General features: G+C 41.7%; 1 protein-coding gene across 3 annotated transcripts in view; it reads left to right on the top strand.

Annotated features, from left to right (window-relative positions):
* Window positions 1-484: 484 nt before the first annotated feature.
* Window positions 485-26,417, top strand: part of GOLGA3 (golgin A3) — a 30,732-nt gene continuing 4,799 nt past the window's right edge. Inside the window, exons 1-25 of one of the 3 annotated variants that reach the window (XM_064466524.1) lie at window positions 485-640; window positions 2,475-2,630; window positions 2,715-2,823; window positions 2,900-2,990; window positions 6,212-6,493; window positions 7,314-7,426; window positions 7,967-8,658; window positions 9,922-10,033; window positions 11,764-12,070; window positions 12,693-12,895; window positions 13,270-13,407; window positions 14,390-14,551; window positions 15,345-15,713; window positions 16,906-16,983; window positions 17,948-18,211; window positions 18,724-18,818; window positions 19,534-19,750; window positions 20,509-20,652; window positions 21,282-21,479; window positions 22,032-22,148; window positions 22,644-22,783; window positions 23,712-23,844; window positions 24,045-24,167; window positions 24,599-24,763; window positions 25,751-25,914. In XM_064466524.1, the coding sequence (XP_064322594.1) occupies window positions 2,975-2,990; window positions 6,212-6,493; window positions 7,314-7,426; window positions 7,967-8,658; window positions 9,922-10,033; window positions 11,764-12,070; window positions 12,693-12,895; window positions 13,270-13,407; window positions 14,390-14,551; window positions 15,345-15,713; window positions 16,906-16,983; window positions 17,948-18,211; window positions 18,724-18,818; window positions 19,534-19,750; window positions 20,509-20,652; window positions 21,282-21,479; window positions 22,032-22,148; window positions 22,644-22,783; window positions 23,712-23,844; window positions 24,045-24,167; window positions 24,599-24,763; window positions 25,751-25,914 (4,232 nt within the window). In that variant the 5' untranslated portion in view covers window positions 485-640; window positions 2,475-2,630; window positions 2,715-2,823; window positions 2,900-2,974. Of the gene's footprint in view, window positions 641-2,474; window positions 2,824-2,899; window positions 2,991-6,211; window positions 6,494-7,313; window positions 7,427-7,966; window positions 8,659-9,921; window positions 10,034-11,763; window positions 12,071-12,692; window positions 12,896-13,269; window positions 13,408-14,389; window positions 14,552-15,344; window positions 15,714-16,905; window positions 16,984-17,947; window positions 18,212-18,723; window positions 18,819-19,533; window positions 19,751-20,508; window positions 20,653-21,281; window positions 21,480-22,031; window positions 22,149-22,643; window positions 22,784-23,711; window positions 23,845-24,044; window positions 24,168-24,598; window positions 24,764-25,750; window positions 25,915-26,417 lie in introns of all 3 variants that reach the window. The other 2 variants (XM_064466522.1, XM_064466525.1) reach the window with 2 other exon arrangements.

Here is a 26,417-nt window from a genome sequence, read left to right on the forward strand (position 1 = left end):
GCTGGAAACGTGATATTAACAGGTCATGTCGCTGAGCTCCCCTGGCTCTCACCCAGTAAATGGTCACCCTAATACAGGAAGGTGAATGATCGAGAGAACATACATTTAATTTTTAATTTACGCACAGATTTTATTTTATGCAAGTCGGCTGCCGGCCGCGGGGTCCTGCTCGGCGGCCGGAGGGAGCCGGCGGGTCTCCCTGGGCCGGGCTGGCCCCGGCGCCGCCGCGGGCTCCCCTCAGGGGAGACGAGGCCTGACCGGCCCCGCGCCGCCGCTGAGGGAAGCCCGACGCGGGCGGCGGCGGCCCCGGCGAGGAACGCCGCTCCCCTTCCCTCCGCTCCCGGAAGGGTCCGTCTGGAAAAGCCGCCGCCTCGCCAGCGGGCCCGACGGCCTCGGCCACCTCCCCGGCTGCGCCAGGCCGCCGCGGCTGCCCGCCGAGGGGCGCGGGGCCCGGCTGCGGGGGGCGGCCGGAGGAGAGGGAAGGGGGCTACGCCGGGCCTGACCCGGCCCGGCCCGCGGCGGCGGCGGCGCCCGGCTGGTGGGGGAGGCAGAACCACGTTGCACCGCCGCGCCCTCCCCTTCCCGGCGGAGGCATCGCCACGTCTCGGGCTGGAGCCGGGCGCCAGGCGGGCGGCCCCAGGTCTGCGGGGTCCGGCCGGGGAGGGAAGGCGGGCGGGAGGGCGGCGGTGCGGGGGCGGCTGAGGCGCAGCAGCGGCGGCGGGGGGAGTGCTGGGGGCGGCGGGGCGCCTGTGGGGGCCGAGGGGGGCGCGCTTGGGGCTGCCCGCCCTCCCCTCCCTCCCCCCCGGCGGCCTGCTGGGGTAGCGGAGCCGCCCGGCCCGGCCTGCCCTGCCTCCAGGACCGCGGCTCCGCGCCCCCGGTGCCTCTGCCGGCGTCCCAGGGAGCGCCCCGGCCCCGGCCCCTGCCCGCGACCCTGGCCGTGCCTCGCCGGGACAGGGCGCCCGCTGCCCTCCTGGTTATTGGTGTTTTAAACAAAATCGGTTGGTTTCGTACAGCTCCTTTCCCTGTGAGGTAACCGCGGGGTTCCCGTGGCGTGCGTGTATCTGTCCGTGTGCGTGTCTGTCTGCCTGTGCTCAACGCAGGGATACAAAAGGACTTCGAAGCCAAAACGCATTATCCTTTAATATCTGGGAGCGGGTCGTGCAGGAGAAAGCCGTTCTCTGTGGCCCTGGTTGTAAAAAGATGTTTTATGGCAAGGATAACAAGCCACCTGATGTCGGCCGGCTTTGCCAAGGTGCGAGCAGTCCAAGCCTTTTGTCTGCAGTTCCTCTGTCACCGGCCATGTAGCGTCTCTTTGCCGTACAGCGGCTGTCCCCCCAGGAGTCTTGTAGGCTTTGAAGGCCAAGGTATTAACCTCCCTGTTTAGGGGAGGTTTCTCTTCTAGAAACATGCTCCAGGTTTCTGGCTCCTTCACAGCTCTCCTACATCAGGGCCACCTACATAATCGTCTAGTCCTGCGTATCCCGAGCTGTTAGCAGCTTCCATGATGTTTTGGAGGTGACTGGTGGTGTTGCTGAATGTTTGTGTTCATATGAAAATCCAGTTGCAATATTCCTGACTTGACATTCTCCTCGCAACTCTCCCTGCCTTTTTTTTTTTTTTTTAACAGGAGATTTCTTATGCTTCTTTAGTAAACAGAAACCATAACATTTTGTAATCTGAATTCAGCTGTCAGTAACTATTTGAACAGAATTCAAATACTTGAAGCGACCATGTACAATAGCTTCTGTCAAATCGTATTAGTTGGCTGGGTCTGTAGCCAGAGGTAAGGTCTGAAGGCCTAGAGAGTCATTTGCAAATTCTATAAACTGTGTTTGGAAATCCTCCTCTTGACTCACCACAGGAGAAGGCAGCGCTGAACTGCAGCCCAGGCCATGTTCTGACTGCCAACATGTGCTGTGATTAGTAGTTCAGGCTCTCTACAGCCATACGTACTCGTTGCTCTGCAGACAAGTAAACAGTAATGATGTAATTTAGTTAAAAAAAAAAAAAAAAATCTGAATTCCGTACTGCTTTCTAACTGAAGTCATTGAAACTTAAATGGGAGTAGGTCCTTTAAATGAAGTACATGATGTGAAAGTCCAGACTGTAATTTGCAGAGCAAAATGCTAGTCTGAATACTGGCTCACTTGTTTAAGCAGAGGCCAAAGAGGTGTTTCCATTAAAAGGGACAGTGATCTTAAATCAGTTGTCTCGCTGAATGTTGTCTTGTTGCATCATTATGCTGGTGTATCAATGCTACTGAAAAAAAAAGTTATGATAAAAAAGCTATTAAACAGATCCCCTCTTATTCACAATAAGAGGGGTTTTATTTCATCGCCTCTGTTATTACCCCATGTCCTGGTTCTGTGTGTTGAAGTTGAGCCGGTGGGTAATCTGTGAACACTGCTTCCTTTTTAACTCATATTTTCAAAGCTCTGAGAAATGTTTGTAAATTTACTACATTTTGTTTCTAGAGGATGCAGCTCCTTGGTGATTGCAACTTTGGCTGCGAGCTGTTTTCATGATCTGGAATTTGAGCTGCCTACTGCACACCAACAGCTGTAAAGCTCAGAACTCCTGTGTAACGTCTCGATGCTGTTGTTGCTGATGGAGAGAAACAGGACTTGTTAGTTCACTTGGTGGCAATTATTCAGAAGAAAAACTTTCCAGGGATCTGGATCGTTTTTACCATGGACTCCTCATCTGTCCAGCAGGACGTGCACTTGGAGGACGGAAGCAGTAATGGGGCCCCTAGCAGCTCTGAAGGACTTCTGGATTGTAAAGCCAAGTCAGATTTGCCAGTTACAACAGATGAAATTAACAGTAAGTTGTTCGTATGCACCAAATAATTTCCTAGTCTTACCCAGGCTTCTCTACAGCTGTCTGTTTTGTTGTTCAGGTGATGCTGACGGACTTTTTTTCTCGAGGTTGGGAATTTCTTGTACAGCAGTTTTAAGCAAGTTTGGTGAAGGCTATGGCTCTGCGTATGGGTAAACTCTCTTTTGTTTTAAAACTTATCCTTTCAAAACCAACCCAAACTATTAAGTACTATTGGCTGTCAGTTGAGTATGTGTTATTCAGGGTGTTACTGTGTGTTCTGATAGTGTTTCCAAGACACTGAAATTTTCTAGACTAACAGTTCTGAAATTACTGTTACAGAGTAAGCTCATGACTGGAGTACTTTATTCTGCCAAAAGAAATTTTCATAATTAAATTGATTAGGCAAAACCCCAAATGTACTTAAAAAGTCTCTCTAAACTTCCATTTATGAGAGATATGCTGGCATGTACTCTGCAAATTATCTCAAAATAACTTTTACATGCAGACATGCTCTATAATAAAATAATGATGCAGCTGTGTACAAGAAACTTAAGAGGGCGCTGATCAGAGTAGATTAGAGTTAAACTTAGGTTGGAAGGGACCTCTGTGGGTCATCTAGCCCAACCTCACGTACAGAGCAGGTCTAGTTTTGAAGCTAGGTCAGGTTGCTCAGGGCCTTGTCCTGCTGAATTCTGAAAATCCCCAGAGAGGGAGGTTCAACAGCCTCTCTACCCATGCCAGTATTTAACTGCTTTTATTGCAAAAATCTTTTCCTTGTATTGAATTGAAGTCTCTATGTTTCCACTGCAGATATCTGAGGATATGTTGGTGTGTAAGGATATGGTGGGAGATGGGGAGGGGCACACGTGTTGCGGCTGCATAGATAAGCAAAAGTACGGAGGCTCCCTCAGTAAAAGGAGGCGCTGGTGTGATGAAGCTGTTAGCCTTCCACCCTCCTCTCGTACCGATGATTTGTCATCTTGTCATGGGCAAGAAAGTGGAGGCCTGACACTTTATTTGCATTTCTTAACACTTCCTGTTATCAGACTGGCAGAGTGTAGTTATATGATGATTCATTCATCTTTTATGAAGTTGGGGATCTCGCGTTCCTGCCTTCTCCTGTGTTGGACATCGTCCAAACAATTGAGTTGTGGCTTACGAATAGGTAGTGTGTCTTTCTGCTGTTTTCAATCTAATTGCATCCCCTCCCCCACTGTTCTAAAAAGACCGCAGTTGTATTGACACTACTGCAATTAAATTACTTTGGTTTCAGGCAGCGTTTAGGTTCTGAGTGTCTCATGGCCTCAGGAAGTTGCCAGGAAACCATTCCTCCAGAATTTTGCTCCAGCACCTCTTTTGTATATGTGTGTCACTCACAGTTGTGAAGATAAAAATGTAAAGAAAGTATAAACCTGATGCAGTAATAGCTGCAGTTTCTGAAAGAAGGGCAGAAACAATATTTCTGAATGTGTGAGGTATCTTCTTATTTTTAGCTTCTTGTGGCTATTCTTAGCTCTGACATCTATTTTAAGTTTGGTTTCAGCAATCTTTTAGTTTAAAAATGCCTTAAACTCTGACTTTGGTTAGTCATTAAAAAGGCAGTTGTGTCCTCCGTCCTCCTTCGCACCCTTCCCTTCCATCGTGCCTGCAAGTGTTTTTGTGACCATGCAGTGAACTAAATCAGAGAACTGATTCAGGCTGAAATGGCCTGAAAATGTTCTCGGCGTGACAAGTAAGATACTCAAAAGTGTTTTAATTCAAATGGTACAGAGCCGGTGGGTTTTGGCAACCTGAGGCTGAAAACTTTTTATTTTTACCCACACTCAGCTTCCTCATTCAGTTCCCTCTGAGCTGGCTCACTGTACAAACGTCTGTGCTGGCTTCAGGGAGGATGCACCGCAGAGGTGGGAACAAATGGTGAGGGGTGGAAATTTGCCTTTTCCTCTTTGCGTTACTCTGAAGTGAAATCTGACTGCCCTTAAAAGGAAACCTTTTGCTTTCTTCTGTAACAAAAGTCCTACCTTCCTACCTGTAACTTTTCCCCGTATGGCTTTTTGAATTTCAGGGTGCACTTAAATATTCTCCACATACATGAAGGATGATAGCTTTACTTTTTAATTGTTTTGCTTCCAGAAGTTTGTAGTGATTCATTATATGGGGGTGAAAAGTTTAATACGAATATGTTAATGGACTGGTCTAAATCAATAATTAAAGTTTTATTGAATCATTGTAGTCAACTTCCTGGCTACAGAATATTTCTACATTTGAATCTCAGAAACACTTTGTTTTGGGAGGTTCTGTTTCTCAGTTCTGGTTTGTTTGGGTTTTTTCTCTCCCCCTACATCATCTTTGAGCAGATCTTAAAAAAACCCCAACCAAACAAAGAAACTCTATTCAAGTCTGTAGCTCTGAGAGGAGGAAATATAATAGAAAGACAAAAATTGATTCTTCCACTTGCAAATACTTTGTGATCATAAATGTTACATATTTTCAAACATTTTCATGAAAAAATAATGAAATCTTCCATATTATTCCAATGAGTTCCAGTTACCCTGGTGATACGTGGTATGGGAATGAACAGAAAGACAGTGGCTATTCCAATACCCTGCTCACTTGAGATCTATAATAATGCATTTAAAGGTAGATACACAGATTTTTTGCAACAGCAGTTTCATAAATCTAAGTAGTCCCTGGCCAAGTGGAGCAGAAATGTGTGAGAAATCCAAAATATAAACCCGTGAAGTGTTGAGCTGGTTTTGAAGATGTCTTTTTCCTGATGGAAAAGAAAAATCCAATATTAGTGAGCGGGGATAAAATTGGTATTAAAGTAAAATTGCCTTTTAATTGGTACATTTATTATTTTGATCCATGAGAATGTTGCATTTGTTGAAGATGTCCTGTTAGAAAAAATCTAAACTCTGTTTAAAATTGAGAAACTCTCCTTGGCCCAGGCTGGAAGTCGGGATGGTGGATGCTTCCTCCCCAGTGCACAGCAGCAGGCCAAATAGCTGAGTCATTCAGCAGAGGCCCGCAGTTGCTGAGTCTTCTGTGTAGTAGGTTGCCCACTTGGTGTGACACAGATTGTCTTACGCTCGGTGTTTCATGCTTCTAAACCTAATGAGATTTAAAAACCTGCGTGATGTTTTAAAGATATTTTATGGTCCGTTTTGAGGTCCTGCTTGAAGGCAACGTAGTACAGCAAATGAAAGGTACGTGTTCTGGTCTTTTAAAATGAAGAATCCTTTATGAAATCCCTCCTGCCAGTTGCCATCATTAGCAATTTCCGTATTTTTACAGTCTAAAGGCAATAGTGGTAGCATGGTATTTGGGTGGGGCTGAGAAGATAAATGGGGTGGCTTACAGTGTAGCTCAGTGAAACTTTCTTTTCCAGCTACCAGTATTAACGTCAATGAAGTGCCAAATGAAGAGGGAAGTCTGGAGATAAACAGCAAAGTGGACGCCTGCCAGAATGGGCCAGAGTCGCTCTTCCCCGACTCTCCTGTATCTTTTGACCCCACCAGCAGTGAGCAGGGTCAAGAGTCATCCCCAGGTGTGACTGGTTTCCATGACAGCCTAAGGAAGTCTCAGGGAACTAGTGCTGAGGGCATAGTTCTTAGAAAAGAAGCTTTGCAGTCTCTCAAACTAAGTCTTCCCATGCAAGAAACTGAATTGTGTAAGCATCTGTTTATGGTGGTGCCCCTGCTTTCTCTTGCTGCATTAAAGCTTTTTACTCTGAGCCTGGCTCTAGAATTCTATAACATCATTTAAGCTTAGACTAAACTTTGTTTCTGCAGGAAGCTTTTACTTTGAACTACAGTTCATTTTCTTTCAGTAAACCACCCTCTGCTGCAGCTATGGCACATGCCTTACCATTTAAAAATTGTTCTTACGGTGGAGGGGAACTTTCTGGGGCTGAAGCTATTCTAATCTTGATTATTAGGAGTAACAGGTGATGTTAAAAAAAAAAAAACAACAGCAGAAGCAGGTGATTTTAAGCTAAGTAATACAGGAGGGCAGGAGGGAAAAGAAGAGCAATAAAGGGGAGAGAAGGGGTATGCCTTTGTATTAAGGTGTCTAATGCTGCAGGAGTTTTCTGAAATAATGGTTTTAAAAAGCCTTACTATGGGAAAGATTTAATGTGAGTTAACAAAAAGTAAGAAAATCTATCTAGGGAACATCTTTCTCTGACATGCAGGGAATGAGTGGACTGTGTAGGTCTTGCTTAGTTTTATAGTTCCAGTACCATCAGAAGTGCAGGATGGGTGAGGTTAATGACATCAATAGTTTTGTTCTTGCTGTATAATCTCTTGCCACATACACGTGGAGGAATATCAGCAGAGGGTATTCTGAGGTGCATGCCAATGGGCTTTCCTTGCGTTCCTTGCTTAAGCATGAAGCATGTTGCTGATGGTAAAAGGGGCTTTTTCCTTTTGCATCAAACTTGCCTGTTGGAGTTTTCTGTTTGACTCTATAAAGATACCTTTTACTTACAGGCTCAGTAGAGTCTCCACTCCCATTGGAAAAAGAAGAACAAATAAGACTTCAAGCAAGACGACGGCTAGAAGAACAGCTCAAACAATACAGAGTGAAGAGGCATCAGGAAAGAGTGAGTACCACACAACAGATCTTCTGGATTCAGCATGTGTTGAGAACCTTGAAAACTTTATCCTTTCCACGCTCTAAATTACTGTTTTTTCTGCTTTAAATGTTCAGTAGTTTTCTCAGATGTGAGAAAGCGGGTTTTTTCTTTCTGGACATGCAAAATTTGGTTCTCTATTACCTCATCAGTGACGTACCATTTTGTGCTGCTTAAAATGGGGAAAAAAAAAAAACCCAAACCCCAAACTTAAGTAACTTAAATGTTCAATTTTTCCTATATTTTTCAGTTAGCTTTTGGAGTCTACCTTGATGATTTTCAACAGGCATATGCTGAGCCTTGATAGGGTTGATATAATTTACTGATGTTTCTGTATGTAAATATACATTTGCTGATGTAATTTACCTTGTTTATGAAATGATGCCTATATTTAAGTATTATTGTAAAAGTGTAGAGCTTCACTTATTGAGTTCTACAGCAAAATAAGTCTTTGTTGCTTGTTCAAACGTAACATTCTGTTATTTATCGTTGACTCTTTGCTTCTTTTAGTCGAATCAGTCTACATCCAAAAACCGGCCCTCCAGCACCCTAGATCCTGAGCTGATGTTAAATCCAGAAATCTTGCCAAGAGCTAGCACTGTGGCAATGACAAAAGAATACTCCTTTTTGCGGACCAGTGTCCCCAGGGGGCCCAAACTTGGTAGCTTGGGACTTCCAGCATCCTCGAGAGAGAGAAGAAGTTCAAAATCTAAGCCCAGTAAGATCCGGTCCTTGGCTGACTACAGAACTGAAGATTCAGGCTCTGGAAACACTATGGGGAGTTTTGTGGCTGCTGATATATCTGGTGGGACTCTGAAGGAAAGCAGAAGCGGTCCAACATCAGTTGTTTCTGAGATTAGTCTACTCTCAGACACGGACGATCGACTAGAGAATTCTTCCTTGGCAGGAGATAGCGTTTCAGAGATTGATGGGAGTGAAGTGGGAATGAGGCTGGATGGGAATGAGAGTGACAGCTCCACCTACAGCAGCGTGTCAGGGAAAGGGCTGTATAACAGTTTACAGAATGCAGAAGGCAAACAGGGTATTCCGTATACAATTAATGGTCAAAAGATACATCCTGATGCAGTGGGGCAATTTCCTTCCATCAGTGAGGTGCTACAGGCTGCGGCAGTGGAGCATCAAGCCCAAGAGCAAGAAGTTAATGGGGAAGTACGGAGTAGGAGAGACAGTATTTCTAGCAGGTAAGAAAGATCACTGTACAGTAAGGCCGTTACTAGACATTATACTTTCTCGGGATAGGGATAGGCAGCCTATTGCTCTTACCTTCTGCAAACTTTGGATCCAGTTTTAACTTACATTCATTGTGATCAAATCTGTTGTTAATTTACAGAATCTAAAAGGAGCTGAAAGGTCACTTCATTTGAGTACCTATTTTCTAAGTATTATCTCTAGAGAAAGATATTTTTGCCACGGGGAGTGTGTTTTAAACGTACTGCCAGCAGTTGCTTCTATCTGTATTTACTTAAGAAGCAGGCATTCATTCACTGAATCACTGATGTGGCGTTGGTCTTTAAAGTCTTAAAGTGTAGACGTAACTGACTCGGTGATATTTATTATCATCCTTTTCCTGATCTACGCACATAACTTTCACACCTCAAATAGTTATGAAATGCCAAGAGTCTTGTCCTAGATACTCTTATCCTCTTCAGCCCTTTAGAATGAGATTTACTTAGTCTCACAAGCTTATGTGTATGTGGTAGGTATTAAACTGTGATTCAGCAAGCAAGTGGATGCCTGGTGAAGCCCTTAACAATGTGTTTGTGTTTTTTATCAGTTCCCTGCAGATGCATGTTTTATACACACTAATTTTGAAATTAACTTTTGGGTTTTTTTCTGTATTGGAATAAAGCGTAATGCCCTGAGATGTTAAGGTAAAATCAGTTGTTGACAATTATTCCAGCTTAGGCAATTCTTAAAGTAATGAGAGAGAGAGATCTTTTTCTCTAAATTCCTTGGCTGTACATCAGGGAAGGACCATAAGGAATCCCTTGTACCAAATACCTGTTCTTCCTTCTTTTGCAGCAGCTGTTGGTATTTCTCAGGCACTTTCACTTTAAAGCAGACAATTGCGGACAACAGTTGTGGAGGTTTTGTGCTCCCATTATGTCTGTTTGTCTGCTTATAATGGGATACGCAGATACTGAATATAATGAAGTCAACCAATGCACTTCTGTAAAATAACAAATATATATCTGCCATGCTAGATTCTAGTTGCTGCAAATATGGGAAACTAATGTATAAGACATTAGCATTAATATAATTTCTTTATCTCTTTGGATGGTAACGAAGATTGTTTCACTGTGTTCTGGGTCCACCATAAAGCCAGAAGAAATGTCCTAAATTCTAGGTCACATGTAGAGTCTGATTTCAGCTTCACTTTTCTTCAACTAGATGAGTGTTGTATTCTAATCCTTAAACTGTGTATGTGCTGTCTCTGTCTGCAGTGTTTCTATGGAAAGCTCTGTCGCAGGAACTCATGACGAAATGTTGCAGGTTCTGAAGGAGAAGATGAGGCTTGAAGGGCAACTAGAAGCACTCTCACTAGAAGCTAATCAGGTAGAAAATGAATTTGAATGTATTTAGCAAATTATATTAATATGTTAATTAATTTTCAAGAGCTTCCTACTCATTACTTGTGGGAATTTTGTTTTGTAAAAACATGGTTGAATAACGTACTTTACAAGGATGCTGTGGTGGGTTAACTTGGGCTGGATGCCAGGTGCCCACCAAAGCCACTCCATCACTCCCGTCCTCGGCTGGACAGGGGAGAGAAAAAATACAACAAAAGGCTTGTGGGTTGGGGTAAAGACAGGGAGAGATCACTCACCAGTTACCATCATGGGCAAAACAGACTCGAAATTAGTTTATTACCATCTAAATCAGAGTAGGATAATTAGAAATTAAACCAAGTCTTAAACACCTTCCCCCCACCCCTCCCTTCCTCCCAGGCTCAGCTTCACTCCCAATGTTCTCTCCCTCCTCCCCACCAGCAGCGCAGAGGGACGGGGAACGGGGGTTGGGGTCAGTCCATCGCACATTGTCTCTGCCGCTCCTTCCTCCTTGGGGGAGGACTCCTCACACCCTTCCCCTGCTCCAGCGTGGGGTCCCTCCCACAGGAGACAGTCCTCCATGAACTTCTCCAACATGGGTTCTTCCCACAGGCTACAGTTCTTCACAAACTGCTCCAGCGTGGGTCCCTTCCCCGGGGTGCAGCCCCTCAGGAACAGGCTGCTCCAGCGTGGGTCCCTTCCCCAGGGTGCAGCCCCTCAGGAACAGGCTGCTCCAGCGTGGGTCCCCCGCAGGGTCACAAGTCCTGCCAGCAAACCTGCTCCAGCACGGGCTCCTCTCTCTACGGGTCCAGAGGTCCTGGCAGGAGCCTGCTCTGGCACGGGCTTCCCATGGGGTCACAGCCTCCTTTGGGCATCCACCTGCTCTGGTGTGGGGTCATCCCTGGGCTGCAGGTGGACATCTGCTCCACTGTTAACCTCCCCTCCAGGGGCTGCAGGGGGACAGCCTGCCTCACCATGGTCTTCACCGTGGGCTGCAGGGGAATCTCTGCTCCAGTGCCTGGAGCACCTCCTCCTCTTCCTTCACCAACCTTGGTGTCTACAGGGCTGATTCTCTCACATATTCTCTCTCCTCCCTCTGCTGTTGTTCTTGCACAATTTTTTTTCTCCCACTTCATAAATCCGTTATCCCAGAGGTGCCACCACCTTCGCTGATTGGCTTGGCCTTGGCCAGCAGCAGGTCCATTTTGGAGCTCTGCCGGACATGGGGGAGGCTTCCAGCAGCTTCTTACGGAAGCCACACCTGTATCCCCCCGACTCCCACAACCTTGCCATGCAGATGCTTAAGATGATAAATATAAAGTTAGTAAAGTCTTCAAAGGTTGGTTGTTTCTTTTTTTTTAATGTCAAATTAAGAGAGACGATAAATCCAGAGCAATGCTAGCCATGTCTATATAGCTGTATTTTATCTTTGTATTGACTGATGGTGTAACACATATAATAGAAAGCATTTTTCCTTAAAGTGTGGAAACACGTGTCTTATTAAAAATCCTGACACGGATACTGAATATAACACTATGTGTCTTGTCTGTGCTTTCCTCTGTATTCTCTTTGAATATTGGAAATACCTGCTAGGAGAGCTGTCACTTTAAAAAAGAATTTTTTGCAAGCAAATGGTCTTTGCCTTAGCAAAAGCATTTTGCTGGGCATCTTCTATAGTCAGCCATTGATGTATTTTCTCTTAAGACTTCTGTATTTTGATTTTCTGGACACATTCAGGCTCTCAAAGAGAAGACTGAGCTACAAGCCCAACTTGCAGCTTTGAACATGAAGCTTCAGGCACAGATGGAGCACAGCCAAAATAGCCAGCAGAAGCAGGAATCTCTGAGCTCAGAAGTGGCCACATTAAAGCAGTCTTGCTGGGATCTGGAACGAGCAATGGCTGACCTGCAAAATACCTTGGAAGCAAAGAATGCTAGTTTGGCTTCTTCAAACAATGATTTGCAGTTAGCAGAGGAGCAGTACCAAAGACTCCTGCTGAAGGTTGAAGATATGCAAAAAAATGTCCTCACCAGAGACAGCACAGGTGGGATGATGTAAATGTCAATCTTTAAAATTTGTTACTCCATAAGCATTTTATTTCAGTATAATTCTGAAGTCCAGGAAGAAGGAGTTTTAATTTGTGTTTCATTGATGTCATACTAATAAAATGATGTGAATTCTAAGGTGATTGGGTTTTATTTTGTGTCACAGAAGAACCACAATTTGCAAGCTGCCCCTGCCAGCTTGGAGAGGGAGGCATAAATATTTAGTCTAGTAACTGTTTGACAGTGGACTAATGGTTTTTAGAAAACTGTAGACATACTGGTTTGTAATGATGACTTTACATGTTGGGATACCTGTGTCCTGATTTTCAATTAGCTCATATTTTCTGCCTCTGAGGAGCTATGAATGCTTATAGAAGTGATTCATTTATCTTAATTTTATTCTGCTTATGACCTGATACTTTGGATTCTGGCATTTCCCCTCACTTTTGCAGGAAAAGCCAATCTTCATGTAATTAGGCATATGTGCTTTTGTTCAAAAAGAAAGCAGAAAAAAAAGGAAAAAAAAAAGCTATGAGTATAGCAATAATCCTTGAAAATGTGTGCATAAAAAATAGAACAATGGAATACACTAGTCCAAGGTCTGTATTCTTCTTTTTCTAGTTCATGATCTGCGACAGCAGTTGGCTTCCTTACAGAACCAGCTTCAGAAGGTGCAGCTGGAACGGACCACGCTGACCAATAAGCTAAAGGCATCCGAAACAGAAATCGCATCGCTCCAAAATGTGCGGCAGTGGTACCAGCAGCAGCTGGTACTGGCACAGGAGGCCCGTGTCAGGCTACAGAGTGAGATGGCCAATATACAGGTATTATGACTTCCTTACATATGGGAAGACTGAGAATCTCTTTTTTCTTTTTTTTTTTTTTTTTTTTAAAATGTTCATTTTATCCAGAGGACATTGTTTATGAGCTCAGACAAGGGAGCTGGTCTCACTTGTGTGTTCTTCGGAGGGGATGGTGTTTTGTTTTTCATCCTGAGGTGTTATTTCACATTAATGCTGAGGCATAAATGTCACCAAAGCACTTGCCTTCTGTGGATGAAGATCCGCAGTGCCATGGAAGTAACAGCTAAGATACAGATAGTTTCAATGTGATTTTTTTTCTGAAACTCTTAAATTCATTGGCCAAGTTTTGACTGTTGGCATTAATCTGTGATTATTTTTTTTCCCCCTTCCTTTAGGCTGGGCAAATGACCCAAGCAGGTATGTTGGAACATCTCAAACTGGAGAATGTGGCACTGTCTCAGCAGCTGACTGAAACCCAGCACAGATCCATTAAAGAAAAGGAACGTATTGCAGCACAGCTGCAAAATATTGAGGTACGGTTGTAGGTGGTCTCCATGAATTATGTTCTGCCTAGGTTGTGTATTCAGGTTTTGCAAACTCCAGGCTATTCCGGCAAAGTAACACAGAATTCTTGTGAATTGATTCAAATGCTGCACTATAAAAACACTAAATATTTCAGAGCAATTAAATTTACATGACGTTACAAGCAGTAAGAGGGAGCAAAGCCATATGTTTCCCACTCCAAGGGGATGCTTGGCTTTTCAGCTCTGGTATGTTTCTAATTGAATTTTAAAGGTGGATGTAAATGTTCTCCTTTGCCCATTCATGAACTTTTTCAAGAGAAAACTTAATTGGAAGTTAAACTAAGTCAGCAGAGTGCTTCTTAAGTGTGTGAAATTGCTCAGTACTCCTCACTGAGTACTACTCAGTGCTTCTCCTCCCTCCAGTACGAAAGGGTGGGTAAAATCTGAAGTGCAGTACACTCACTTTCAAAGTACTTAGTACCTTAAATCCCGCTGAATTTCAGTGACAATCGTGCTTCTAAGACTCAAAGGCAGTAAAGCAGCAGGTCAGCGGAAGCACCCTGTTTCCAGCATTACTAATAGCAGTTGTGTAAATGACAGGAATTGCTGTTTCACGGAGTAGCTACAGCATCTAAGGAATCTCTTTTGTTTCAGAATTTTTCCAAACAGCTTAATTTTAATAAAGACTTTTTTTCTGTATATCTTATTTCATCAATTTAGAAAGGACATGGTGTTATTTAAGAGGAATTCAGATTGTCAGAAGTATACAACTCATTCACTGTTAGTCTAAAGTGTCTGTAGTATATGAATGGGTGACTCCAGTAAAGACACATGCGTGTGTAAGGCAGACATCAGAATTATTGTTGCTTGCGTCTTTTCTCTAGAAATTTTCCTGATAATTTACCTTTTTCTTTTCCTCTTTTTTTTCTTTTTCCCACCCCTCCTCCTCCATGGAAACTGTAAAAGTTGATTCCTTACTTGTTCTGTGCAGGCTGACATGTTAGATCAAGAAGCTGCCTTCATGCAGATCCAGGAGGCTAAAACCATGGTGGAAGAAGACTTGCAGAGAAAACTAGAGGAGTTTGAGGATGAGAAAGAACAGCTTCAGAAAATGGCTGATTCTGCAGCAACACTGGAACAAGAATTGGAACAGGTGGACTGTTGTTAGGCAACTTCTCAAGGGTTTCAAGGGAATCGCTTATTTGGCTGAAAAGGCAATAGAGAATAGACCCTGAGCTCTGAACTTTTTTTAAAAACCTGAAAGATGGCTGCAAAAATGAAGTCCGTATCAAAGTCACTCTGTCCCAGGATAAAAGGCTCCCTTTATTTTTAACCATCTCATTACTTTTTTGAAATTTCAGAACTACTGTCTTGGCAGTGTTGGATTTTTTTTTTTTTTTTTAGTGAATACATATGTGATTATTGGAAGCATAGACAAGAAGCACAGATCCACATTCAATGTTGTTAGGCACTCAGGTTATCATTACATCCACTTGCAGCATAATAAATCTGCACTTCACCCCAGAGTCCTGCTTTAACCTTGTAACATTACAAAGGCGGTGTGTCAGGGCCTGGAATGAGATGAAGTAGGTGATAGGTCAGTATTATATTCCATGTAATTATATGGTGTTATCATTAATAACACTGAATTTACCTGGTATATCTACTGTGCACACATTTTTCACATAAAAGTTTAGAATACCGTGAATTTTAAGAATATTTCAGGCTTGTCATTCTGGTTGTTGCTTAGCCTGTAAAATTACAGATGCTGCAGAAGGCAATCAATGCAATCAATAGAGCAAATAGAAGAAGTGGTCTAGGAAAGTTAAATATTTGCACCTTCTGCTGTTTTCTCCTAGAACCTAAAATATTCTCTTTTGATTGGAGTACATTTACAAAGATTATATTCATTTTGTATTAATTTAATCTTAAAATACTTCTTCCAGGTCAAGTTGACTTTGCATCAGCGAGATCTGCAGCTTGAATCTTTACAGCAAGAACACCTAGACCTAATGAAGCAATTCACTCTGACCCAAGAGACATTGCACACCAAAGAGCAGTCCCTGGATGACCTGCAGACACAGTATGATGAACTGAAGGCCAGATTAGAAGAGTTCCAAAGTGATGCTACTTCTAAAGATGACATGATCCAGTATTTGCAGAATGAGAAGATTGTCTTGGAAGTAGCTCTGCAGGCAGCAAAAGCAAGCAAAGAGCAGCTTGATGAAGGAGCAGTGCGCCTCGGAGAAGATGCAGAAGTAGCATCGGAAATCTTGGAACAACTGAGGGAAGAAATGGCAATCAGGTCAAGCCAGGTACCGAACCCCTAAAAGTGTTTTATTTAAAGTAGCTGTTGCAGGGAAGTACTGCCACAGGCACACGATAGAGCCAATTACATGAGGAGATTGGTACACACGAGCTTGTCTATGTATGTAGTTGCGACATTCAGCTAGTGGGAATATTTTACTCAGTTCTCATTTTTCCCTGTTGGTAGACTGTCTGACGCTTTCCATCCTGTTACATCATTGGAGAGCTTACAGTTTAGTATCCCTTCGTATCTATATGTGCATGCGTTTGTGGCACATAGGATGGAAGCTGAGGTTAATTGGTCGTCTCCTGTCTGTTTCCAAGAGCCACCGTCTTTCTAACATCTACCAGTTTTACAAAGCAGTAATTTTGAGTGCAGATCAGAATTTTGGAAGTAATTTTTGGTGTGCTGCTTTTCTGTGGCACTGTGGACCAAACATCTTCCTTATGCAGTAATTTGGTCATGTTTAATTATGCCTTTTCTCTTGAAACAGTATACCAGGGTGTGCTTTTGCATATTGCTGTACACTCACTGAGGCTTTTTTCTAGTCACTGAACTGTTTCACAAGACCAAACCTAATGCGTATCCTTATTCTTTTTTGTGGCTGCTTTAAATTACAGTGACTCTTCCTTTCACGCCTTGGTTTGATAGTCATGTATACTCTGTATCTTTTAGAGCATCCAAGCTCCATAGCAAGAGCTTTCTTACTGAATCCTGATAATGATGAGTTCCTGGTAATCTTTAGAGTTTTCTTTTAAAGATAATAATAGGACTTGATAGTATTACCGATAGAAGTAGTGAAGAGCTATGGAAATACATGTAACATAAAGATTGCATTTTTCTCCTTCAAAGAACCAGCTGATTTCTTCAGTTGATTGTGTATGTGTGAATGGGTGCCATCCAGACACAACATGCGTGCTCTAATGATGCATACCAGAACTGCAATGGCAGCATAAGGGGACTTCACACATTCCTGAGGGTTGACAAGGCTCACTGAGTGGTGACCTGTGTGAATGTATATCTGTATAAAACATTGACTTATCTAACAGTGCCATTGAGATGCCTAGTCAGAAACAGGACCCTCATTAGATTAGGCAGTTGGTACAAGCATAGCAAAAGATACTGTCATTGCTTGAAATAACGTAGAATATAACAATTGACATGTAAAGCAATGTGTGTGCTTATTTTCCCTATGGCAGGTAGAAAATCTGCAACAAGAAAATGCCAGCCTTAAGAAACAGGTTCAGAAATTGAAGGAGCAGTTCCTGCAGCAGAAGGTAAGCAAAAGCAAACTATTTCAAAGAAATAAAACCAAGGAATATACCTTTTTTCACAGTGAAGGCATGTACTTCTGAGGGGTTTGTGAGGACTCTTTAATCAGTTCTCTGTATCAAAGAACTTTGTGACAAAAGTATACAGTTTCTGTACTTTGTACAGTTGAATTTTGATCTGTAACTAACATAAAAACAGATCCACCAACCAATTCATGCTTTCATTGGACTTCACAGAGTTTGCCAAATGATCCACCATATAAAGCCTCTCTGATTTGTTGATAATAGATTTGCTTTTGCAAAAGCACTCATGAAAATCTTCATGTTGTCATTTTCCTGCAGCTTTGAAAAACAACAGTTGCTTTGGTCATTAGTTGGAAACTAAGTGCTTTATTGCAAATTTTATTCTGAATTTACAGTTTTGAAATGTTAATTTGAAATTGATATGCCGTTAGTGTTGCAGATATATGTGTCTTATGTTTAGGGTGGCACCATTAATTTACTGCTTGACTGCTTATTACCTAATGCCAAAGGTTGTTTTAGCTTGTCAGGTTTAAGTTTGGAAAGGCTGTTTAAACTGTCAGTTGCAGTTAAGCCCTCTTTTCATGGCAAAAGTTATTAATTGTGTGCGTGGGATGGTTAATTTTTTACAATTATTTTAGTTTTTTAAAAAAGGCCTGTAATCAGTGTGGTTCCATAAAGAATGTGAAGAGTATCCCATACTGCTATAAACGCTCTTACTTGGGGGTTTTATATGAACTGCTGATATGTACTGGTGTTTGATAGCTGAGTTTACAAAAGTCTTTGAACCAGAGAAAATATGTTACAGATGATGATGCTGGTTTCTCTTATTTTGATGCACCCCTCTCCCCCCATACTAGAAGAATATCAGTAAATAGAAATTTAAGACTAATTTACTATAAAGCTGTAACAGAGGTGACGTTGTCCTCTGGAAACTCTTGTGTCCAAGGTAATGGTGGAAGCTTATCGAAGAGATGCAAGTTCTAAGGACCAGCTGATTAGTGAACTGAAAGCTACAAAGAAGCGTCTGGACTCAGAAGTGAGAGAATTAAAACGAGAGCTACTGAAAGCTCAAGTTGAAAAACAGTCACTTGAATCGGAACATTCCAAGCTGCAGAAGGAGGTATCTCAGGTTCACCAGCAGATGGTGGAAATAGAAAATCATCTTCAGTCAGTGCAGAAAGAACGAGACGATATGGAAACACGGCTACAGGTATGGAAGGTGTTAAGCTTTGGACTTTGAGAGTGTTACATCCAGGACAGGTTGCTATCTCTATTAACTTTGGAAATAAACAGAATGACCACCTGCAAGTTAAGGTTCTTGGTTACATTTTTAATATTGTCTATACGTTTGAGCTTATGCCTACCAACATTCTGTAAATACCTGACTGCTTATTAATGTCTCGTGCAAGTAAGTGGGGAGAAGCACGCTGCAGGAGTGGTAGAGGTGTGACGTGGGAGCAGTTTCCTTGGTCCCGAAGTGAACTGCACCTGAGAGCAAAGAGCAAACAAGAACTCTGTTCATACAGGTTATGGTGGTGGCCACAGCAGGAGGAATTAAAGAAGAAATAAAAGGGAAAGAGAAAGGAGATGGAGAACCTTGGAACGGTTTATATTTAGAGTCAAAAGTAATTTGAAATTTCACGCTTATTCTTTTATAATCCAACATACAGCAAACGTGCTTTTGTTCTTATTCTCATGGGTGTTTTTTTCTTTCCTATTAAGTCTTTGCAGTTCGATAAGGAGCAAATGGCATCTCTTGCTGAGGCAAATCAGGCATTAAAACAACAAGTAGAACAAATGCAAGAAGAAGCAAAAAAGTAAGTGTTCTTTTAGCACAGGCAAAAGAACTATGCCATTTGTTTTTCATATTCATCTTTTTAGCAACCACTCTTTCCCTATTCCCTAGTCTTGCCTTTGGGAAATTTTAAATAGTCAGAGAGTCATAGAGTCATATCCATGGCAAAGCGTTGGTTGCATGCTATGCAGGAGTTGCAGCTTCTCCTCTGATTCACTTACACTTTTAACCAACAGTGTCTGCCATACAATGTACATATTTGAGCTAATCCTAACTACCGTTCACTGAATTTTAGCCTTGACTGGCTAGAATGTTGGCATTAATGAGAACTACTTTCCCCCCCGCCCCCACTGGTGATAACAGGGATTTTGTGATACCTGACATATCCAGCAAGAATCTCAGATTAGACTGGATTCTTAATCTAAATTCTGTGTTATTTTTGGAGATAGTAGTATATATTCCTTCATATTGGAGTTTTAATAATTCTGACAAAGACCTTTCAATTACTGTAAGTAGTTTCTTAGAATGTTTTCAAGAGTCTTCAAGGTCTTGTCTTGTAAAGGCCCAAAATGCACCTTACCAACCTGATGGCTTTCTCTGATGAGGTGGGTGACTCTGGGATAAGGGGGAGAAGTGGATGTTGTTTTTTGTTGGGCCATGTGAAAAATCAACCTTGTAGTACAGTTTTCAGGCAGTTTTTTGTTTTACCTGATGTTTTGTTTTTCCTTTCATTCCAGGGCCATTACCGAGCAGAAACAGAAAATGAAGCGTCTGGGGTCAGATCTGACAAGTGCTCAGAAAGAGATGAAAGCAAAACATAAAGCCTATGAGAATGCAGTGAGCATTCTTAGTCGTCGGCTGCAGGAGTCTCTCGCTGCAAAGGAATCTGCCAAAGCAGAGTTGAGCAAACTAAAAGCGCAAATCACCGATGGTGGAAGCAACCAGATTGCTCAAGTATGCAGATGTCTTTTAACATTGCTAGTACAAGGACAGAGCTACCTTGTTATTAAATATAAATCTTGATATATTATTTTACACTGAAGTGGTGAAAATATTCGGAATATAAAGCTAGACAAGTACATGGTACCAGTGTTCTGAGCACTGTGCATTTCCTTAACTGCATTTGAGAGAGGTGATTTGGCAGGCTTAGGTTTGGTTGGTCGGGGGGTGGGGTTTAATTTCACTTGTCTCTTTCAGGTTACCAGTTGTAATCCAGGCTCAAGAGGGTGATCAGCCTTAGTGCTAAATTTCCTGACTAATTTTTATTGTTGGTTTGTTTTTTGGTGGTGGGTTTTTGTTTTGGGTTTGTGGGTTTTGATTTTGTTTTGTTTTTGGGTTTTTTGTTTGGTTGTTTTTTTTTTTAAAGGCTCAGCATCTGAAGATTTTCCCAAATTCTAATTCTTACTGCCTTTTGCTCATTGACAGTTAAAAGTTCTTCAGGGAGGTCATAATTTACTTATATATGTTATGCCTGTGATAAGAAAAATAATTTACCAGGGGAAGCTCCAATTCCTTGGACCAATGGAGCAAGATATCAGATACACTAACAGCAGTGGCTGGATGCAACGGTTGAAAGCTCTGAGCAAGACCTTTACATTAAGCACTAGCATCTCATTTAGTATTTGCTAGAGAAGTAGGCTTTTTAACAAAAACAAAATTACTCCTGTAATTGGGTGATACATTAATCACGGTTGTGATCCCTTTGTCTTCAGGAAAGGATTCAAGCTCTGGAGACAGAATTACAAGCTGTTAGCAGCAGTAAGTTGATGCTGGAAAAAGAGTTGCAAGAAGTGATTTCACTTACCAGCCAGGAGCTCGAAGAATACAGAGAGAAAGTGCTGGAACTTGAGGATGAGGTGATGGCTTGAATTTGCGTGGTAGATGGGAAGGTGACAGTAAAAAGTGCCTGAGAGGCAGGGAGAAATTTTAGTACTCTAACTTGATTCCAACAGTGCAGGAAATCAGAATCTTACATAGGAAACACTGTGTCAGTGGCACTTGCTAATTTTGCTGCCCTGTGCTGGTTCTTTATTGTTCCATAAATCATTGTCATATAGGGGAAGAGAAGATGAGAGAAAAAGTAATTCCGGTATTAGATACCAGCTGTGTCTGGTCATGAGATGGTGGGGATGCATGAATCATTATCTTTTGAAACTATTTAAAGTCATGGATGATCAGTGATTTTGAGGGCAGGGTGGTGGTGTTCAGATGTAGAGTTGCACAAAAGAATTATCTAACTACTGCTCAGGTGCAGATCAAGAGTACTCCTGGATTCTGCTTTCTAGCAAGCATTCTAGTCTTCCAAAAAGAAGAAAAAAAATATCCAATTGAACTTATTTTGTACTGTTCATTTAAAAAAGAAAAAAAAAAGAAAAAAAAAGAAAAAAAAAAAGGAAATCCCACTCTGGAAAAGCAACTTTTTTGTGGTGGTAATCTGAGGTTGTTTCGGTTGGTTTGTTTGATTTGATTTTTTCTTTGGCTGTAGCTTCAGGAATCTAGAGGCTTCAGGAGGAAGATAAAACGTTTAGAAGAAATTAATAAGAAGTTGGCCCTTGAACTGGAGCATGAACGAGGAAAACTTACAGGTCTTAGTCAGTCCAACGCCGCCTTGCGGGAGCACAACAATATCCTCGAAACAGCATTAGCAAAAAGAGAGGCAGACTTGGTACAACTGAATCTACAGGTATTTGACCTTTTGATGTAATGCCTTAAGAAAGGAATTAGCTCATATTTCTGATAACAGGATCTAGACTTCTTCACTCATATGATACAAAGTTGGTGCATTTTCTCCAGATCTGGGTCTCCCGTGTGTTGCCTAATAGCAGTAATACAGGGGGCTAAACAAGAGATTGGAAATGAGACTTTGCACTAAACAGAGTTGTTCCTTTTGGAAGAAACGAAATTGCATTAAAATATTTGCAACAGTGAAAGTGTGGCTCACCTCGTTAGTTGGAACAAACTGTGTTACATATGGATTCACTGAGATGAACGGTTTTTCTGCCAATAGCAATATATTTGTGGGGTATATGCAAATGGGAACATAGGCAATGAGCTACCACTTAACCATAGCTACTCTTAAGGTTGAAGGGTACCATGAGGAAAGAGTTATCAGTGAACAGCAGAGAGTAGTTTTGCAATTCCTGCATTGGCTTGTGTTTATATTTCCCCTACTGGCACTTCTGGTCTTCCAGTGAGCCCACACAAAGTGCGTGTTTGTTTTTGTGATGTGACACAGGTTCAGGCAGTCCTAAAGCGGAAGGAGGAAGAAGATCAGCAAATGCAACAACTTATTCAAGCTTTACAGGCTTCCTTAGAGAAAGAAAAGTTAAAAGTTAAAGACCTTAAGAAGCAGGTAATGGCTCATCTTTTCGTTTGTTTACTTAAACGGTGATTTCAATATAAGGTATTTGAAAAGTAGCTTGAAGCAAAATCTATGCTTTATAACTTACTGCTTCCTGCAGGGTCTCTGTCATGATGGCCAGTGGCTGGCAGGTCAGTTGATGTCTTTTCTGTTGCGCCCTGTGTTAAGCACACTCATTGACTATGAGGAAAGTTCCGTTATGACTTGTAATGCATGGGACATATCCCAAAGTGATGGTACTTCATCTGAAAATTCACAGTGAAGAAGCAGTCTGGCAAATGTGCTTCTTCCATTATATATAGTTATTAACTGCCATTAGCATTGATAAGGATAACAACTCTAACAATTTTTTAGACAAAAACAGAAGTGTTAACAGCTGGATAGCTTCCTTCTTGATTCGACTGGTACCCCTTTAGCCTAGCTCCCTTTATGATTCACCTACAGTGATAAAACAAAGAAAAATTGCATCTTTTTTTTTCCTTATAGGAAGCAGCAGCCAAAGCGGATGCAGCACATAACCGCCGTCATTACAGGGCTGCTGTGCTTGAGCTCAGTGAAATCAGGAAAGAGCTACATGCCAAAGAACTGCTTGTCCAAGCCCTTCAGGTTGAAGTGGACAAACTGCGGTAAGTAAACGTAAAGTTCTTAGAGAATAGTATCACAGAGTCACAGGTTGGAAGGGACCTCAGAGATCATCTAGTCCAACCCTTCTAGGAAGAGCATAGTAGTAAATACAGTAAATCCTCTGAAAAAGCAATACATTAGTGAATTTTTGGTTTGGCCGCTCTGGAGTGGATTATGTTGAGATGTACCCCAGCTGAGCGTGTTTGGACTCTAGACAAATACTTGAATTTTTCTGTCTTTTCAGAGTTCAGTTAGACCTGAAATGTGCTGTATTTAGGCTTCACCATCTGCTTTTTTTAGAGTTTCAGCACAGATTTCTACCATTTCATGTTACCAGTAAGGTTTAATACTTCATATAGAACCTGTTACTCTTCTCTCTTTTACATTCCTGAGCAACTACGTAGAGGATGAATTTGATTGTTGAATATATTCCACAATATATTCAAATTCAATTTGTTTTCTTGTATAGAAGATATTTTCTTAAATTATAAGAAATTATCAGACCTACATGAGAGCAGATATAAGGTTAACCCTATTCCTCCTAAAACAAAAGCAAAATTGCTGACAGGTTTTTTGTTCTGGTATGTTTGTTTGTTTGTTTGTTTTCTGGGTTTGTTGTTGGGTTTTTGCTTGTTTTGTTGGGGTTTTTTTTACTGCATAATCTACTCTTTGTAACTGGACTATTACCAGTGCACAAGGAATTTTTTTCTTTTGCAATGTTAATAATATATTCATGCATCTGTCTCATATAAAACCTGTTTGTGACTTCACTCTTGCTGTGAATGTGTTGGCAAAGCCTTCAGTCAGAGCTGTAACTAACCAGGTGCCATGTGCTGTCATGTCATTTATGGTTACAAAGCTAGCCCAGTGAAGTACTTGTTTTGAAGGACAGATTGAATAACTGCTGTGTCTGTTAATCCCACTGTGCAGGGTAGAGGATGAAAAACATTCCCAGGAGGTATCGCAGTTTCAGCAAGAGCTGGCAGAAGCCAGGTCTCAGCTCCAACTTCTGCAGAAGAAGCTGGATGACAAGCTTAGTGAACAGCCTGTAGTAAGCCAAGAGGTAAAAACTGCACATTTACTGTGTTTATCCTTATTTATGATGCATTCTATGACTTCATTTAATTCAGTATTTTTTAATGTTTTGCTAGGTTTTCTTACGACCAGGAAGGGTTCATGAGATAATAACATGTTGCAAGTTTTGTGGTTGTTTGCACCTATAGATAATGCTAAAGGTACTTTCCCCCCCTCCCGCCCCGGTAGGTGGAAGACCTCAAGTGGGAAGTGGAACGAAAAGAAAGAGAAATTGAAACCCTTAAGCAGCAGTTGGATATGAGCGAACAGCGTAGCCACAAGGAGTTAGAAGGGATACAAGTTGTCTTGCAGGTATTTATCTAGCCAGTGGGGATTCTGGTGGATAACTGGTATTGCTGTAGAGGGGCAATTAAAACAATATTTTCATTGCTTAAAAGCATACTCATAGTGATACCTTTCTGATACTACTTTTTAAATAATTTTTTATTCATAAAAACTTATTCACTCTTTGTTTTGCACTGTCTTTACTTTTCTCAGTTTGACTTTGACTGTGCTGCTAGCTTCTTATTTCCTGGACCTTATGCCATTAAAATAGGCTACTGACTTTTTTATCTAATGTCTGATTTTCTGCCAGGGCAAATTGGTTTGAAACAGCAGTGTTAAGTGTTGTTTCTTTTCCTAGTTTCCTCTGGAAACTGAAAAAAAATGACAAAAACCTTAGTTGGCTGGAATTTTTACACCATTTCCCTGTATCACGTTCATTCTCGTCTTTTCCCATTTAGAATATCAAGACCGAGTTGGAAATGGTGAGGGAAGACCTGTCAGTGACTCAGAAGGATAAGTTTATGCTGCAGGCTAAAGTGACTGAACTGAAGAACAGCATGAAGTCGCTACTGCAGCAGAACCAGCAACTGAAGCTGGACCTGAAGCATGGCAAGATGAAGAAGGTATTTAAATAGGAAGAATAGACGTTGTAGGGTACTGGAAAATACTCTGCTAATGCTTTTAAATTAAAGTACTGGAAAATATTCTGCTGCAGGAAACCTGGTGAAAACCAAACTGAAATGCCTGCCTGTGATACAGACTTACTGATGTTCTGGTATTTAAATGATAAATACAGGAAGATTTGCAGGCAAAATAACTGTGCTGATCTTGACTTCCCACCTCTTACTTCAGAAATCTTTGTGTTTGGAGTATTATCTTACACTTACATCTTGATTTACAATAGTAAACCAAAAGGTAGCACTTAAAGAATCACGGGCAAATAAGGAGGTAATACCTTCTTATAGTTAATACTTTCTTAATGTTCATGTGTCTGTCCTCTCCATACTGTCTAGTTTTTCATCCTTCCACAGTTTCAGAAGGTAACTATTAGTGGTTTCTTTGAGTTTTCCAATTTGCTACAGGTACACAGAAAATGCAGTAATAGTGCTCTTTCCCTCCCTGAAGTAATGCTCTCAGTGAGACAGAATTTCATATGGAAGCCTCCATTTCATTCCTTTAGACATTGGTCCTAATACCTCATCCTGCAGGTTCCAGAATTTCCAAAAGGATTTCTTTGATTGTACTTAACTGATTTTTTTTTTCCTGAATTGTTGTCTTAACTCTACTGGAAGAATGTTATTAATCTGTTGTGAAGATGCAAGTCATTTGCTTTAAATCCTTCCTGGTTTATTTCTTTAGTAGGGTGGGTTCTTAAGTAGGTCCTTCTAGACGCTGTCCACTTCCTTACAAGCGTGGCCAGCAGATGACATTAGGTTAGGAACTTTTGCTTGTGACCCATGAGACTGAACATAAATATGCTTCTGATTCCTGCTCTATAATGCAGATACGTACCAGTAGCGTGATGTGAGACTCTTTCTATGTGGTAAAAATGACACTGATGAAATAATTGTATTTCTGGCTCTTCTGTTTTTTTTTTCCCCTTTAACCAGAGGAAGGAACTGAAAGGAGAGAATAACTCTTCAAATCCTGTGACTCCCGTCAAGATTCCTGATTGTCCAGTGCCTGCTGCCTTGCTGGAAGAACTGTTGAAACCATCAACAGCTGTGAGCAAGGAGCCTTTAAAAAATCTGAACAGCTGTCTTCGGCAATTGAAGTATGACCTGTTATTTTCAACCGTATTAAATAATCTTAAAAATGTTTCCAAGAAACCAGCTGCAAGCCTAAGGAAAGAAGGATTTGTAAAATGAATTCTTCTCCTCTTATTGGGACTATATTTAAGACAGTAGGATGTTCTGTCATTTTAAGTGCTTGCTTATATGGTAATGAAATAGGGAAAGAAGCCTCTCCAGTAAACTAGAGCAAATGTCCATCCTAAACCGTACACAGCAAAGCAAACCAGAAACAGCTATTTCTAGTTGTTCTTGCTGGTGGAAAAGCTGGTGTTTCTTTCTCTTCACAGCATCAGAAAGGCTGCTCGTGTTAGCCCAGGCAGCGTGTTAATAAGAAATCTCTACAGAAGGAGTTCATTTTGCCAAAAATATGTTTTCAGCTCTTGCCTTACAAGGTTGCACATGGGATTGTGAGCAGGAAAGGTACAACTTCAGGAAGATGGGGAGTTCAGGTTATTAGAATAGAGTTGCTATTACCATCTCAGTT

Source organism: Phalacrocorax carbo, chromosome 15 (assembly GCF_963921805.1).
Source record: "Phalacrocorax carbo chromosome 15, bPhaCar2.1, whole genome shotgun sequence".
NCBI classification, from domain to species: Eukaryota; Metazoa; Chordata; class Aves; order Suliformes; family Phalacrocoracidae; genus Phalacrocorax; species Phalacrocorax carbo.